Below are 17,711 nucleotides of genomic sequence, written 5' to 3'. Positions count from 1 at the left end.
AAGTGTGGAAGAGGCAAGGTTGATTAAGGCACGCAAGAAGGCATTGGATGATTATTTAAACAGAAACAATGCGCTTGGTTACAGGCAAGAAGTCTGTAGACCTGGAGGTTGCTGTTAAGTTAAAACGCTCAGAGAGCTGGTGCAGACATGATGGGCTGAATGGCCTCCCGTCGCACTGTAACAATTCTGATTCTGTGAGGTGTCTGTTCGTGGGTTTTGTGATTGCATACTTTCACAACGGCTCAAAGAAATAGTTTGATGTGATCACTCATACTAAAAGGGATTATTGTCTGATCTCAGGGGAAAGAAGATTAAAATACAATGCAGAAAGGATTTGCTGTGACATTTTCATTGTTGCAAGTGTCACATTAAAAGGCACACGCTTTTCTTAAAGTGAAAGGAGCTTGGTTCTTGAAATAGAAGCAGCCCCATTCTATCATAGTATATACAGCACAGAAACACACCAATCAGTCCCAGCAGATGCATGTTAATGTTTTTACTCCAGGCAAGCCTACAATTACACTCCTGCATCTAACCCTAAGGCATATTTTTTCTGCTTCTATTGTGAAGCAAGTTCATGATATTTATTGGAAAAGCTCAGCAGGTCTGGCAGCATCTGTGGAGAGAAATCAGAGTTAAGGTTTGGGGTCCAGCGACCCTTCCTCAGAACTCCTGTTAGCTCTGATTTCCCGACACAGGTGCTGCCAGACCTGCTGAGCTTTTCCAGCAATTTCCGATTTTGTTTCTGATTTACAGCATCCACAGTTCTATCAGTTTTTATTTGTGATATTTATTATTTGGAAACTTGGATTCTAAAACAGACAAGGCCATATTAAGTTTAAAGTTGAATTTGTACTTTGATACGGCGTTTTTTGAAAGAAAGACATAGTTTTGGCTTCATTTTTGAGTCCTGAGGGAGACTGGATTGTTTGAAAAATTGGTTACATGCGTTTAAATTAGACATTTAATACCCGAGGTGAATGGTTGAGTGCTTTAGAAACAAGGTTAGAAGAGAGAACAAAAGCATTAGCAACAGGTGTCTCATAACAGAGGGAGACAGAGACAGAAACAAATTACTTTAGAAATGTAGAACTGTCCAGAGGGTCAAGAGTATGCAGGTTTTATTTTCAGAGACAGAAATGGGGCATTCAGAAATTCAAGGCCTGTTAAAGCAGCACTACTGTTCAACAGTCTGCAAAACATTCAGGGCAGCAGAAAAGTAGTCCTGAGTGGCATAGAACTAAATTTTACCAGAAATTAGCTAAGTGTCAATTTTGGGGAATTTCATGCAGGATTTCTCTGAGAGTTCTAGCGAGTTTTTTCTCACCTCATTACTTAACGCAACATGCCCCTACAGTACCCTGCTTATCATATTTGGTCACTCGCTGCTGGCAGAAGCACCGACCAATGCTGGCACCTCCCAGAGTCCCTGGCACTGGCAACATCTTTGCAAACCAGCTGTACACCCAGTCAAGCGCTGTCAGTTTGCAATTGCTCTGCATGGTTCCTGTCAATTTCCCAGTCTTGCTAGACAGAGGGAAGCCAGCAGCCTGCTTTCTGATGGGGAACTGGAGGTCCTGGTGGGTGGCAATGTGTTGGGGGCAGTTGCTTCTCCTGGAGCATGGTCCGAAATGTTGTTGACTGATGGGTGGCCAGAGAGGCAGGCAGCAAGTAGGAGTTGTCAGGGTATCGCTCTGCCTTTCATATCGGGAAATGTCGCTGTCTAGTTTCTATCAAGAATGGGAAACTGCAAATCATTGAAATAAGATGACGTAATAATCATCTAATGCATGAAAATAGGTTTCTCATCACTCATTGGCAAGATTCTTATCTCACCATTCCACACTTAGTTGGAAAATGTGATTTTTGCTCTCACCATCGAGAAGATCCTCACTAACCGTCTCACATAGCTCACATATTCCAGGAGTTGGGAAAACTCTGCCCTTAACGTCAGTGGAAGAAAAGCTCCAGAAACAGAAGGGTGTCGCAAAGACAGAAGGTGCGCAGTTTGTTCAAGGGTCTCTAGGAGAGACATTAACTAAAGAAATAACATGAAATGAATGTAAAAAACATCAATGCCACTGAATAAGAAACTTTAAAAGTGGAAACAGAGTCTCCCTTCACTGAATTGAGTACTTGTAAGATTTTGTTGAGGGTAAATAGTTGAATCATTTGTTCAGATATTGTAATAGACTGTTTCAAACAGTTCTTGTTTTTAGTGTAATACAGTTAGTTTACTTTTCCTGCCGTGCGTAATACACTGTAATGTTGTTCTGTTAAAAATACATTGACAGCCTCTTGCACATATCTTCAGTGACTGTACACTATAGCAAACAAATTGCAAGGTAAAACTTTAAGGCTATCCATCAGGATGCAATCTGCGATCAGACCTGTCCAGTATTACTGTCACCTTGGATCATAACACTATCTTCTTCATGTTCTTCGTTTTTTTTTATTTATTCAGGGGATGTGGCCTTCACCAGCTAGGCTAATATTTACTGCTCATGCCCCTAAGTGCCCTTGAGGAGGTGGTGACAAGTTATCTTTTTGAACTGCTGGAGTCCATATGCTGAAGATAGACCCACAATGCTGTTAGGGAGGGAATTCCAGAATTTTAAACTACTGGCATTGAAGGAATGGCAATTATTTCTGAGTCAGGTTGGTGAGTTGCTTGAAGGTTAACGTACATGGGAACAACACACCTCCATCTGCTGTCCCTGTCCTTCTAGATGACAGTGACTGTGGGTTTGGAAGTTGCTGTCTAAGGAATGTTGGTGAATTTCTGCAGTGCATCTTGTGGATGGTACACACTGCTGCTACTCAGCATGGAGGGACTGAATGTTTGTGGATGTGGTGCCAGTCAAGTGGACTGCTTTGGCTTGGATGGTGTCGAGCTTCTTGAACATTGTTGGAGCTGCACTCATCTAGTCAAGTGGGGAGTATTCCATTGTACTTGTGACTTGTGCCTTGTAGATGGTGGACAGGCTTTGGGAGGTCAGTAGATGAGTTACTTGCTATAAGATTGCTAGCCATTGACCTGCTGTTGTAGCCACTGTATTTATACAGCTAAAAGTATTTATTTGCTAACTTCTCTTTAAACATACCTACACTATATCGACCACTCTGTCAGAAAAGATGTTACCCCGATTGGATTTATTAGTAACTATCTTTTCTTTACAATCTCTACTGTTGGACCATCCCAATAGGCCAGTATCTAATAGACCATTCCTTCAACGCCGCTGGGTCAAAATCCTGGAATTCTCTCCCTAAGGGCATTGTGGGTCAACGCACAGCAGGAGGACAGCAGCGGTTCAAGAAGGCAGCTCACCACCACCTTCTCAAGGGCAACTAGGGACCAGCAATAAATGCTGGCCCAGCCAGTGACACCCATATCCCACAAATGAATAAAGTTTTTTTAAAGAATCGGTTTTATACTTACACTTGTTTCTCTAATGGTAGAGTAGGGTCCACCCTCTCAGGCAGCGTGGAGCCGTGTTCTGGAGTCTGTGGTTTGCTGTATTTTGAGCCTGCAGCCAACGGGCTGAGCTGTTTCTGTTGTCTCAGTCGGTCCTTGGCAGAAGGAGATGACCGGTCCCAATCACAGCTATCAAACTGGACTGTTAAAAAAACACACACACACAAACAAACACATACACAGACAGCAACACATTAATCATAGAAACGTATAGTACAGAATGAGGCCACTTGACACAACTTGCCTGCACTGATTATTTGAAAGGGATAACACATTAGTCCCACACCACCTGCTCTTTCCCCTGCAAATTTGTCTTTTTCCATAAATTTCCAATGGAGTTTTAATAGTGAGTCAGCTTGCACCACCCTTGCAATCAAGAGAAAATGTTGCTGCTAACTATCAAAACCCTTTTCTTAAGTCTGGATAGCTATGTTGAATGTTTTTTTCTTCTCTGCTCCAAGATAGACACATTCCCCACTCTGCTCACGTAAGATAAATCCCTTATTCCTTTGCTAGGTCTCCTCCAAATTCTCTCCATCCCGGTGCAAGTTTCAGAGTCTCTACACAGTGCATTCCTTGATTTCAGTCAGTCATGCTGAGGAGGGAAGCTGGACTCCTCTTCACAGGAGGAGGCAAAGCAACCTGTTTTAAAGGGATTTTTTGCTCACGATACGCAAGCTATGATGATGTCAACTCCGAATAGCATTCTGGATGGAGAGTAAGGTGAATGATATTGAGTTCCTGCTCTGTCAGAATATCACAACTAGGCAGGATGTGAATGAAGCCAGATGGAACAGCCAGTCAGCAAAAATATTGACAATATCTGACCTCAGGCTCGTATTAAACCACATGCCCAAAAAAAAAGCATTTTAATGGAAGGGAGCACTAGGATTCGTTATTTTCATTGAGGCTTCACAATTAACTTGACTTTCATGAAGACTGTGCATGCACTCCGTGGATGGTCCCTGCTCTGCTGAGTGTTTCTAACTTTTATGTTTTTGCACATTAAAGTGGTGTATTCAATGTTGCACAGATTTTAATTGCCAGGCCTGGCTAGTTCTGGTTATTTTAATTGCTGTTAAACCTTTCCTGGGATTGTTGAGAAGGCTATGAACATCAGGTGCCAGCTGAGGGGATGCAATCGAGGATTCTCTTCAAAAGGAATTTGGAACAAATGTGTTTACCTTTAGCAGCTGACTAGAGCTCATTAAAACTGAGCGATGCAAATGTAACAGGCAGTGTCATCAACCTCCTGTGTTTCGAGTTGAGATGGATACATTTGCACCCCAGCACTAGCGCATGGTGACACGCAGATGTTCCTGACCAGCCATCACTTCTTTCAGAGTTGGAGCAGGTCAGAGTCATTCAGACAACTCTCAGCCTGCTGCGCTGGCATGAAATGGAGAATAAAACAGCAAGAGAATCAAGTGGCAGCCATTTACAGGCCAAGCAGTGAATACAAACATTGAAAGAAGGCTATTCCTTGAAGTGATTTTAACCCATTCCCTCCCCACACCACTCCATTTGTTCCAATTTTTAAACATCTCCTCATAGCCTGTCCTGTGTCTGTACTTTTTACCATCTTTCCTAACTTATAATTCCTAGCTTACATATTCATCCCGTGAAGTGCTTCAAGCCATTTTACTACGTTAAGAGTTCTCGACAAATATAGCCTATTGCTCTTACATCTAAAAGTTTTTGACACGTGCCTCAAGCTCCATAAAAACCAAGTCAAGTGCTTGACAGGTTTGCAAAGGTATAACCATTTGGAGAGGATAGGGAGGGCTAGACAGGGCACATCTGAGGGAGTTTACCTGTTCACTGATTGTACTGTCCTTGATGTGGTGATGTTATTGTAAAAGATGATCCCAGTAAGGACAAGCTCAAACAATAATAGGGGGCATCTGATGCTCATTAGAACATGGATGTTTTAAGGGCTGGTCAGCTCTTGTGGTGCAGTGATAGTGTCCCTACCTCTGACTCAGAAGGACAGGATCAAGGCCCACTTCTTTCAGAGGTGTGTAATAGCATCTTTAATAGAATCCCTACCGTGTGGAAACTGGCCCTACGGCCCACAAGTCCACACTGACACTCAGAGCATCCCGCCCAGACCCATTTCCCTATAACCCACCTAATCTGTACATCCCTGAACACTATGGGCAATTTAGCATGGCCAATCCACCTAGCACACACATCTTTGGACTGTGGGAGGAAACCGATGCAGACACGGGGAGAATGTGCAAACTCCATGCAGACAGTCGTCGGAGGTTGGAATCTAATGTTCCTGGCGTCATGAGGCAGCAGTGCTAACCACTGAGCCATCGTGCTGCCATCTTTGAGCAGGGTGTTCTGGGACTCAGGTGATTGACAGCAACCATTTGAGGAAGGGCCAAAAGTAGGTGCTTACAGCACAGTGACAGTATCCTGACTTCTGAGCTAGAAGACCCAGGTTCAAATCCCATTTGCTCCAGAGATGTGTAACAACATCTCTGAACATGTTGTTTGGAAAATATTTTCCCCCATTTTGTTAGGTGTCAGGGGCATCCCTTCAGGCCAGATTAGATGTTGACACAGATATAAGCTTAGTCTGAGAGTGGGCTCTTGTGGTGCAGTGGTAGTGTCCCTGCTTTTGAGCCAGGAACCCATGTTCAGATCCCACCTACTCTAGAGTTTACATTTCTGAGCAGGCTGATGAGAAAAAAAGGAGTCCTTGTAGGGACAATGTAAAGTAATTTCACTCTACATCTTGGGATTGCTTCATTTAAATTAATTTCCTCCTCTGGGATGGTTTCCTCTATTAAAAGTGCCAAATATATTCAAACTGTTGCTTTCTTTCTGATCTCACGCTGTATGTACCTGCAGTTTTTCAGTGTTTTTAACTCTCAGATATAAGAATATTAACAGCTTACTTGATCTTGAGGAGCATTCCTAAGCTAAGACTGACCACGTCCATCACCTGCTCACTCATGGCTTGTCGCAAGCTGGGGCCTCTAGATGGGAGCCGTGATTAATATTTCCCAAACCCAAGTTGTTATATAGGTCAATCGCTTTAAATGGACTAATGTTGGAGAATGCATTATGCTTTACCCAACGTCATTCAGTCTTGGGAGAGGATAAGGCAAAACATCTTAGGATTTCATGGAGTGAACACCTAAACCCCCAGATATCTTCATTGACTTATTAACAATGTCCGACCGGCTAATGAAAATTTTACCCAATTGCTACAGGAACAGGGGTAGGGCATTTAGCCCCTTGACCCGGCTCCATCATTCTGTGAGACCAAGGTTGATCTGTGGTCTAACTCCATAAATGTGCCTTAATAGATTTGCTTAACAAAAAAATTATCTATCTCAGATTTGGAATTAGTGGATTATCTAGAATCCACTGCCATTGCGGAGACGAGTTCCAAACATCTACCACCCTTTGAGTGTTGAACTTCTTCCTAACATCTCTCCTGAACCATCTGGTCCTGATTTTTACACTATGCCCCCTAGATCTAGAAGCCCCAACCAGTGGAAATAGTTTACCTTAATCTACCCTGTCTTTTCCCGTTCATATCTTGAAGACTTTGATCAGATTACCTCACAACTTTCTACATTCTAGAGAAAACAGGCTTAATTTGTATAAAACAAGAGAACGATGGATGCTGGAAACCTGAAACAAAAACAGAAATCGCTGGAAAATCTCAGCGGGTCGGGCAGCATCTGTCCGGAGAGATTAGATTTAACATTTTGGGTCCAGTTCTGAAGAAGGATCACAGGACCCAAAACATTAACTCTAATCTCTCCCTACAGATGCTGCCAGACCTGCTGAGCTTTTCCAGCGATTTCTGTTTTTGTTCCTAATTTGTATAGCCTTTCCTACTAAATTAACTTCTGAAATCCAGGTATAATGATTGTAAAACTATGGTGTATTCCCTCTAAGGCTAATATATCCTTTCTAAGGTGTGGTGCCCAGATTGGCTCATAAACAGATCATGCAATAAATTACATCTTGTTAAGACAAGATCCCTTTCTTGTAAAGAATCCCTATTGGCTGATTCTTTACCACCAAAAATAAATAGGTCCCTTAGTCCTCGTCAAAGAAAGCAGAACGGTGACAACCTTCATAGATACCACACAAATGTAGTGTTTTATTTCTGCACCACACTGACTAGAAGTATCTAACTTGATTTGAACCTAGGAATCTTTCTGGTCTCTATTTAACAAGCTGAGTCTCCAAGATCAGTTGATACTGAGAACATAAGATGGGAAAATTTTCTCTTTCCTTGTACTAATCTCCCTCTTATTGATACACCTGAAACATTGTCAAGGAATTCTGAAAAACTTAAAATAGACACAATCCATGAAGTTGAAAACCATGACCATAATCATAGATTCCCTACAGTGTGAAAGCAGATGATTCATCCCACCAAGTCCACACTGACCGTCCAAAGAGCATCCCACCCAGACCGACACCCCCTCCCCCTATCCCTGTAACCCTGCATTTCCCACAGCTAATCCACTTAACCTTTACATCCCTGGACACTCTAGGACAATTTCCCATGGCCAATCCACCTAACCTGCACATCTTTGGACTGTGGGGAGGAAGCCAGAGCACCCGGAGGAAATGCATGCAGATACAGGGAAAAGCTGCAAACTCCACATAGACAGTCACCTGAGGCTGGAATCGAACCCGGGTCCCTGGTGCTGTGAGGCAGCAGTGCGAACCACTGATCCACTGTGCCGCCATAATACCTAGTGTCATTTTCACTTAGAGCATAATTTATTTTGAACAGACTATTCTTCTCTCAAAAACTTCAGATTTGATCATATGATCAGAAATCATAACAGCCAAAGTCGGCCATTCAGCCCATTGACTCTGCTGAATTAATGCAATCAAGGCTGATCAATCCTCAACTCTACTTTATGACCTTATCCCCATTACGGTTACCCTCTTTTTTTCAAATCAGGGTGTAACTTTGGCAGTTTTACAATCCTCTGGGATATTTCCTGAACCTAAGGATTCTTGGGGACGGGTAACCACCAAAGCACCAATTATCTTTGTAGCTACTTCGTTTAAAATTCCGGGATGTAACTAATCAGGTTCAGGGGCCTATTTCCTTCAGCACCATTAGCTTCCTTGGTAATTTTTCTTTAATGTTAGTTATTACGTTTATTTCCTCCCTCACATCAGTCCTTTGAATACTGAGTAATTTTGGAATGCCATTGAGTGTCCTCTATTGTGAAGACTGATGCAAAGTATTTATTCAACTCGTCTGCCATTTCCTGGTTCTCGATTATTATTTCACCAGCCTCATTCGCAAAGGAGCCAATGTTCACTTTGGCCTCTCTCCTCCCTTATATATATTTAAAGAAGCTCTTACAGTCCATTATTATGTTAGAGTCTGTGATAAAGGAAGCATCCCTAATCATCCAAGGTTGGTGTAACTTGCCACACCTAGCTTTCATTCTCGCAGGAACATGCCGCTCTTGAACTCTTATCAACAGCCGTTTAAAATACTCCCACAGGTCCAATGTGGATTTACCCTCAAATGGCCACTTCCAATCAAAATTCTCCTGTTCCTGCTTAATATTATCGTAGTTAGCCTTCCCTCAGTTTAACACCTTCACCTGAGGACTGTTGTTATCCCTATCCATGACTATCTTAAAACTAACGGTATTTATGGTCACTACTCCCAAAATGATCCCCATTGAAACTTCACTCACCTGGCTAGGCTCATTTCCCAAAACCGAGTCTCGGAGAACCCTTCCCTGGTTGGATAGTTTACATACTGTCACAAGAAATCCTTGTGAATGGTCCATACAAATTCTGCCCCATCCAAGCACGACATGAGTCCCAGTCAATATAAGGGAAGTTAAAATCATCCACCACAACTATGCTGTGTTTACATCTTTCCAAAATCTGTCTACGTATTCTCTCCTTTATCTCCCGCTGGCTGATGGGAGGCCTGTAGTATACCCCCAGCATTGCAATTTCACTCTTCCTATTCCTGAGTTCTACCCATATTGTCTCGCTGCATGAGTCACCTGATGTGTCCTCCTTCAGTACAGCTGTGAGATACTCCTTTACCAATAATGCAACTCCCCCACCCCTTTCACATCCCCTTGTGTCTCACCTGAAATATTTAAATCCTGGGACATTCAGCTGCCTGTCCTGAACCTCTTTCAAACAAGTCTGCGTAATTGCAATAATGTCATAGTTCCCAGTACTAACCAAAGCTCTAAGTTCATATACTTTTCCTTTTATAATTGTGCACAGTTCTGGTTACCACATGACTAGAAGGACGTGGATGCTTTGGACAGGGTACAGAAAAGGTTTACCAGAATGTTGCCTGGTATGGGGGATTTTAGCTGTGTAGAGAGGTTGGATAGACTGGGTTTATTTTCACTGGAATGCAGGAGGTTGAGGGGCGACCAGATAGAAGTTTATGAGATTGTGAGTGGCATGGATAGAGTGGAAAGTAGGAGGCTTTTTCCCAGGGTGGAGGGGTCATTTGCTAGGGGACACAGGTTTAAGGTGCATAGGGGGATGTTTAAAAGAGATGTGTGAGGCACCTATTTTCACACAAAGGGTGGTGAGTGCCTGGAACGTGCTGCCAGAGGAGGTGGTGGAAGCAGATACAATTACAACATTCAAGAAACACCTGGATGAATACATGAATAGGAAGGGAATAGAGGGATATGGATCCTGTAAGTGAAGACAGTTTTAGTATGGAAGGGCAAAATGTGTTAGTGCAGGCTTGGAGGGCTGAAGGGCCTGTTCTTGTGCTGTATTGTTCTTTGTTCTATGTACTTGATCAACCATGGTTGGGTTATCCTCTTTCTAAAATTCTTCTTCCTCACTGGAATATATTTTTGCTGTGTGTCATGAACTATTTTTTTAAAAGGATCGTTCTCAACCGTCTTTGCTGCTAACCCTCCGCCCTTCCAGTGAACTCTGCTCTCATCTCAATGTAATTATCCTTAGTTAACTTTACACAGTTGATTCTAAGCCAAGCTTTTCACTCTCATTCTGGTCCCTGATTGGATCTACAATATACTTTGGTAGGAAACTGTCATGAATACACTCTATGACTTCTTCTTCATGGCTAACTTGAAAAAATTTGATTTTCCAAATCTACATGAAGATTAAAGACACCCATGCTTGATCTACTCTTTTCTTCACATGCTCACATTATCTCCTGATTATTCTCCATGCTTGCATTCTAAGATCCTAAAAGAGGTAGCTACATAGATGGTGGATGCATTGCATTGAAATTTTCCAAAGTTTCTTGGAGGCTGGTGAAGTGCCAGAGGATTTGTAAACTGCTAATATGACACCCTCATTCAAAAAGGGAGGGAGGCAAAAAGCAGGTAACTTTATTCTGATTACCCTAAAATCTATTGTTGGAAAAATTTTGGAATCAATTATTAAGGAGGTCTTAACAGAACATTTGGAACATCATAATCAAATGAAGCAGTGTCAGCATGGCTTCATGAAAGGGAAATTGTGTCCGACGACTTTATTAGAGTTTTTTTGAGAAAGTCTCAACCAGAATGGATAAGGGGAAACCAGTAGGTGTGTTGTATTTAGACTTCCAGAGAGCACTCAATGAAGTACCTCACAAAAGGTTAAGTCATAAGATGAGAGCCCATGGTGTTGGAGGTAGTATATTGTCGAGGATAGGGTATTGGCTAATAAGCAGGAATCAGCGACTGGGGATAAGTGTTCTTTTTCAAGTTCGCAACCTGTATCCAGTGAGGTTTTACAGGGATCAGTCCTGGGACCGCAATTGTTTTACAATATATATTTATGGATTGGAGGAATTAGCAACTGGAGCCAAATTTGCAGTCAATGCAAAAACAGGTGGACAGGCAGTTTATGAGAGGGGATACAAACAGAGAGAACCTGACAGGTTAAATAAGTGGGTGAAAAATTAACAAATAGAGCATAATAGGGGAAAATGTGAAGTCGCTCATTTTGGAAATGAAAATAAAAGAAAATATTAATTAAATGGAGAAAATCTGCGACACAACTTGGGGGAAACGCAGAATGCTAGCCCGCAGGTTATCAGGAATGTTGGCCCTTATATCAACAGGGTTGGAGTATAACAGTAGGGAAGTCTTATTGCTAGTGTACAAGATGCTGTTACGACCACATCTGGAGCAGGTAAACCCACAACATATGGATTGCAGCGGTTCAGGAAGGCAGCTCACCACCACCTTCAAGGGCAACTAGAGAGGAGCAATAAATATTGGCCAGCCAGCAATTCCTACATCGCACAAGTAAATAAAAAAAGTACTGAGAGTTGTTTTGGTCTCCTTATTTAATGAAAGATTCATTTCATTGGATGCAGTGCAGAAAAGGTACAGTAAGATGACCCTTGGTATTGGAAGGATTGGCTTATGAGCAAAGGCTAACTAGGTTGGGATTCTATCCTTTGGAGTTTAGAAGAATCAGAGTGATCTCATTGTAACCTTGAGGATTCTTAAGGGGCTTGACAGGGTAGATACCGAAGATATTTCCTCTCATGGGAGAGGTTAGAACTGGGGGTATAGTTTCAGAATATAGGGGTACCAATTTAAGACTGAGGTAAGCAGGAATTTCTTCTGTCAGAGGGTTGGGAGTCTTTGGAACTCTTTGCCAGAGAGAGCTGTGGGGGCAGAGTTCCTGTTTATATTTAAGGCTGAAAGAGATAGATTCTTGATCAGTTAGAGAAACGAGGGTCATGGGCAAAGGGCAGGAAAGTGGATATGAGGAATGTCAGATCAGCCATGATCCTATTGAATGGTGGATCAGGCTCAAAGGGCAAAATGGCCAACTTCTGTTCCTATATCATATGGTTTCGTGGTCTACAGACCTGTTAGAGGGCCTATAGACTACAGCTGCAATCTTCCTCTCCTTGTTATTTCTTACCTCTATTCGTATATCCATCTTGTTCTAATAAAGCTACCCCACCACTATTCCCTTCCTGCCATAGGAGAATGATCCAAGACGCCAGATTGATCTCTAGAAACTAATCAAGGTGAAATGTGCACATGACCCTGCAGACTGCCATGGAAACAACACACAGGCTAATTTACTATTACATGCTACTATAGATACTACATTACCACTACAGGCAATCCAAAACTTTCACTACATGACTAAAAATGATTTCCAAGTATAACTATGGTCCTTTTTTTTATACATTCCTCAATGACGTTTTGGATTAATTTAGATTCATAGAGGCATACAGCATGGAAATAGGTCCTTTGGCCCAACTCGTCCATTCCAACCAAGTTTCCTAAACTGAACTAGTCCCATTTGCCTGCAGTTGACCATGTCTTTCTAAATCTTTCCTACCAATGCACCAATCCAAATATCTTTTAAATGTTGTAATTGTACTCGTCTTTACCACTTTCTCTGGCAGGTTGTTCCATATACACATCACCCTTTGTGTGAAAGAGTAGTCCCTCATCTTAAACCTATGCCCATCTCATTTTGGACACCCAACCTGTAGGAAAAGATCTTGGCTATTCACCTTATCTATGCTCCTCATGATTTTATAATCATCTATAAGGTCATCCCTCAGTCTCCTATGCTCCAGGGGAAAGAAGACCCAGCCTATCCAGCCTCACCTTGTCACTCAAACCTTCCAGTCTCAGTAATATCCTTGTGAATCTTTTTGCACCCTTTTCAGTTTAACAACATCTTTCCTATAGCAGGGCGACCAGAATTGTATGCAATACTCTAAATGTGGCCTAACCAATGTCTTGTAGAGCCATAATATGATATCCCAATTCACATTCTCAATGCTCCAGCCAACGAAGGCAAGTGTGCAAAACACCTTCTTCACTCCCCTGTCTACATGTGATGTTATTTTCAAGGAACTATGCACCTGTACTCCTAGGTTTCTTTGTTCGACAACACTCCCCAGGGCCCTAACATTAACTATGTAAGCCTTGCCCTGGTTTGTTTTACCAAAATGCAACACCTTGCTTTTATCTGAATTAAACTCCATCTGCCATTCCTTGGCCCATTGGCCCAGTTGATCAAGATCCTGTTGTACTCTTAGATAACCTTCTTCGCTGTCCATTATACCACCAATTTTGGTGTCATCTGCAAACTTCTTAATCATGCTTCCTATATGCTCATCCAAATCATTGTTATAAATGACAAACAACAGTGGATCCAGTACCAATTCTTGTGGCACACTGCTGGTTACAGGCTCCAGTCTGAGCAACCACCCTGCAGCATCATTCTCTGTCTCCCACCATCAAGACAATTTTGTATCTAATTGGCTAGCTCTCCCTGGATCCACATGATTTAACCTTACTAACCGGTCTATCATGTGGAACCTTGTTGAAGGACTTGCCAAACAACCTACCGCTCTGCCTTCATCTATCTTCTTCAAAAAACACAATCAAATTTAGTTAATTCTTCAAAAATCAAACAAATTGAGTGCTAAAACATGTACAACTAGGCAACAGTAGCAGCAAATCACAGACGTAGGCTTGTTCATCCACTGTGCGCCTGTGTGTTCAGGTCCTACATTGTAGCTGTAGTGGAGTGAAATAGGCCATCGGTTGAGTCCCCTGAATTACGGCCAGGTAATGCTGTCAGCTCCACCACAGGTTAGCTGTGATCGCTTGTTAGCGGACTGTGCTGGAGGGCATGAATGGACATCGGCTTGAGAGGCTGCCCTCTGATTAGCATCCAATTGAGGAAGTGGCAATACATCTTCACCACAAGAGGCAGAAAGCCCTGAGGGGTTAGATTCCCTTGAGACACATATTTCTGAGCAACCAGCTACAGATAATATTGGCTGACTTCAGTTTTGAATACCTAGGCTCTGGTCCTCAGCCACAACAGGCAGAAAAAGTACAAGATGAAATAGAGATAGTAGGAACTGCCGATGCTGGAGAATCTGAGATAACAAGGTGTAGAGCTGGATGAACACAGCAGGCCAAGCAGCATCAGAGGAGCAGGAAAGCTGATGTTTCGGGTCGAGACCCTTCTTCAGAAACGGGGGAGGGGAAGGGGATTCTGAAATAAATAGGGAGAGAGGGGGAGGCGGATAGAAGATGGATAAAGGAGAAGATAGGTGGAGAGGAGACAGACAGGAAGAAGAGGCGGGGTTGGAGCCAGTAAAGGTGAGTTTAGGTGGGGAGTTAGGGAGGGGATAGGTCGGTCCAGGGAGGACGGACAGGTCAAGGAAGCGGGATGAGGCTAGTAGTAGATAGAGAATTCTCCCTTTATTTCAACTAAGGACAAAGTTGACCCATCATTTCTGAAGCATCATTTTGAGTTAAATACTGAAATGAAAGTGACTCATATATATTGCAATACATAATAGATATATATATATAAAATACACAAATATAGGCATATATATATATATAAAACCTGGGAGCAGGCAATTCATTGTGGAAAGGTACAGGTATAGGAACTGGGCAAGGGATGATGGGACGTGAGGCAATTCCATGCAAACAAGCTTGTGCAGAGTTAGTGGGGGGTGATGGGAAAAGCAAAGCAAGCAATCACCTTCATCACTCACTGAGTCATCGTCTAGCTGTCCCACAGGAGGGGGCCAAGGGAGCTCTTTAATTTCCTTAATCTCTACTGCAATGATGATCATGGACAGGTTGAAGAAACGAAGAGGGAGAAAAGGTAGGAGAAAAAGGACAGAAAAAAAGCTGAGAATGGTCAAATGAAGACGGCGTATCTGTCCATTCAGTGTTGATTTTTAAACATTAGCTGAGTGCCCAGTCTATGCATCTTAATGATAAGCAAGAAAAAAAATGACAACTTTCAACTGCTACTCTATATCGTACTCACTTTGGTGCCATTTCATGTTAATTAGTTAATGCTCCTATACTTTGTATAGTTATATTTGTTTGGTTAAAGATGCCCAACAATAAAAATGTTTTATTCATACTTGATATTGTTTATTTATAATCCATTCTTAGATGGAGGTGTCAAACAAATGGCACTTCCAGGTCAGTAGGAACAGTCAGGGAACTTAAACACAAAGGTACAAAGTTCTATCCATTCCACTGTACTTTCGGGGTCTTAATCTTTTGTCCAGACATGCTGTCTTCAAAACTTCAAAAGCAGAAGTCATTGCATACTTCTTTTACAGGACTTCCAAAACTTTGGAGACTGTACTCAAGTCCTCCTTCTCAAAACCTGTTCTTAAATCTAAATTGAATGTATTAAGAATTTCTAAGGGAATGGCTCCGAGCATTTTATAATCAGGTTAAGCAAAAAAAGTGAGGTGGTGTATCAATATGGAATGGTTTAAGGAAACTCTTTTGAGCTGAGAACCAAGTGATGTTTGAGAGGGTATTAGGGAGAATGAAGGAAGAGAAACAATGAGGTGGCACGGTGGCTCAGTGGTTAGCCAGGGATCCAGGTTCAATTCCACCCTTGGGCGACTGTCTGTATAGAGTTTGCATATTCTCCCCATGTCTGTGGGTTTCCTCCTGGTGCTCCGGTTTCCTCCCAAAGATGTGCAGGCTAGGTGGATTGGCTGTGCTAAATTGCCCGTAGCGTTCAGGGATGTGTAGATTAGTGGCTATAGGGGGATGGGTCTGGGTGGGATACTCTGAGGGTCGACGTGGACTTGTTGGTCGACGGGCCTGTTTCCACACTGTAGGGATTCTATGATGAATTGCCGATCAAGAAAACCAGAGGCTTGATTATTGCCTTGGGCTGAAGAAATGAAAGCCTGATTCTGAACAAAGCATGTCCAATACTTTTTGACTTGGAAGAGATGTGGACAGTGTTATGGTGAGGTCTGTGATATTCTTTCGGTGCAAGTCCAACTTCAGGCCCAGAGGAAATGAGGTGTAGAGTCAGATGCTTATTGGGTCCATGCTGGGCCTAAAAAAGGATCATTCATGGCAACATTCACAATGGTATCCTTGGAAACGACCAAAAACTGGGAAATTTCTCAAATTTCTGACAGAGAGAATGCAACAAACGTGATCTTTGGATGGTGGGACTGTCTGATGTACAGTGATTGGGAGAAGTGGGCATGGATTCTCTTAACTTTCGAAGAGTGAGAGGTGAACTCATTGAAATCTACACAACACCTCAAGGGGTAGATATGGGTAAAATGTTTCCCCTGGTTTGGGATACTAAAATCAGGGATTACAATTCCAAAATAAGGGGATTGTGAATCCTTTAAATTCTCCACCAAGAGGACTGTAGAATCACAGTTATTGGCCATGTCTAAAGTAGAGATTGATAGATCTCTAAATACCAATAACATAAAGGGATAAAATAGGGAAAATCGATTGAAGAGAATGACCAGCTACAATTGCATTGAATGGCAGTGCAGGTTTAATGGGCTGAATGGCCTAGTCTCACTCCCATGCTCCTATGTCCCACTGTAGACACTGTTGACACAGTCAATGACTGAAACATTGTTGCCAATGAGATTTGGGCTTTTCAATCTCTTAGTGTATACGACCAGGATTTACAATGGTGTCCACTCTAACAAGCTAATGTTGCCAATCTACTCTTACCTCTGAATAGTCTACTTTACCAGTCTTTTGTTGCTTACCCATGAAATTCAACAACCTTTGAGCTCAGCTGCTGTACTTCCCCAAGTGACTCCAAAACTTTCACACTTACGACACCTTCTCAATGCATCCTCTTTTGGCCAAAGCACTAGAATGCCCATGTCTATCACAAAGCAGCTGCTTAAAACAAGCCGTTTAGACTGTAGCTATGTTAACTACATGGGACATACATTGTCTCACTATCACTTGACATGCAATGCTCAAGACACCAAGCCTTGCTTAGCTAATCCCATCCTCACACACAAAGCAACACCTTTCCCTCAACTGTATCACATCCCACGACTTTAATGATTGGATATGCCAAGCGAATCACATGACAAAGCCCTTGGGCCTCCTGTATTGTTAGCACAGAATGTCTGGTCTAGATAATAGCAAATAAATCAAAGGAGACAGCAGCACTGAGATTTAGTGAGCATGACCTCAAACTTCTCTTGACAGAGATGAAAGCTTAAAAAGGCATACCCCTCTGTCAAGGGCTCAAGCTGCCTCCCAATTTCACCGAAATAACGTAGCTACAGGGATGGTGCAGGAGGGAGGGATTCAGATACCTGGATAATTGGGGCTCATTCTGGGGTAGGTGGGACCTCTACAAACGGGATGGTCTACACCTGAACCAGAGGGGTACCAATATCCTTCGGGGGAAATTTGCGAATGCTCTTCGGGAGGGTTTAAACTAATTCAGC

The 17,711-nt window shown here is 42.5% G+C and overlaps 1 protein-coding gene across 1 annotated transcript in view; it reads right to left on the bottom strand.

Moving 5' to 3' along the window:
* Positions 1–17,711, bottom strand: part of LOC109928310 (SH2 domain-containing adapter protein D-like) — a 269,124-nt gene that overhangs the window by 70,116 nt on the left and 181,297 nt on the right. The window contains exon 5 of the mRNA XM_048614175.1: positions 3,440–3,617. Coding sequence (XP_048470132.1) covers positions 3,440–3,617 — 178 coding nt within the window. The remainder of the gene's footprint in view (positions 1–3,439; positions 3,618–17,711) is intronic.

This window comes from Rhincodon typus, chromosome 29 (genome assembly GCF_021869965.1).
Source record: "Rhincodon typus isolate 14 chromosome 29, sRhiTyp1.1, whole genome shotgun sequence".
NCBI classification, from domain to species: Eukaryota; Metazoa; Chordata; class Chondrichthyes; order Orectolobiformes; family Rhincodontidae; genus Rhincodon; species Rhincodon typus.
Note: the sequence above shows the minus strand (reverse complement) of the source record. Positions and strands in the feature narration are given on the sequence as shown.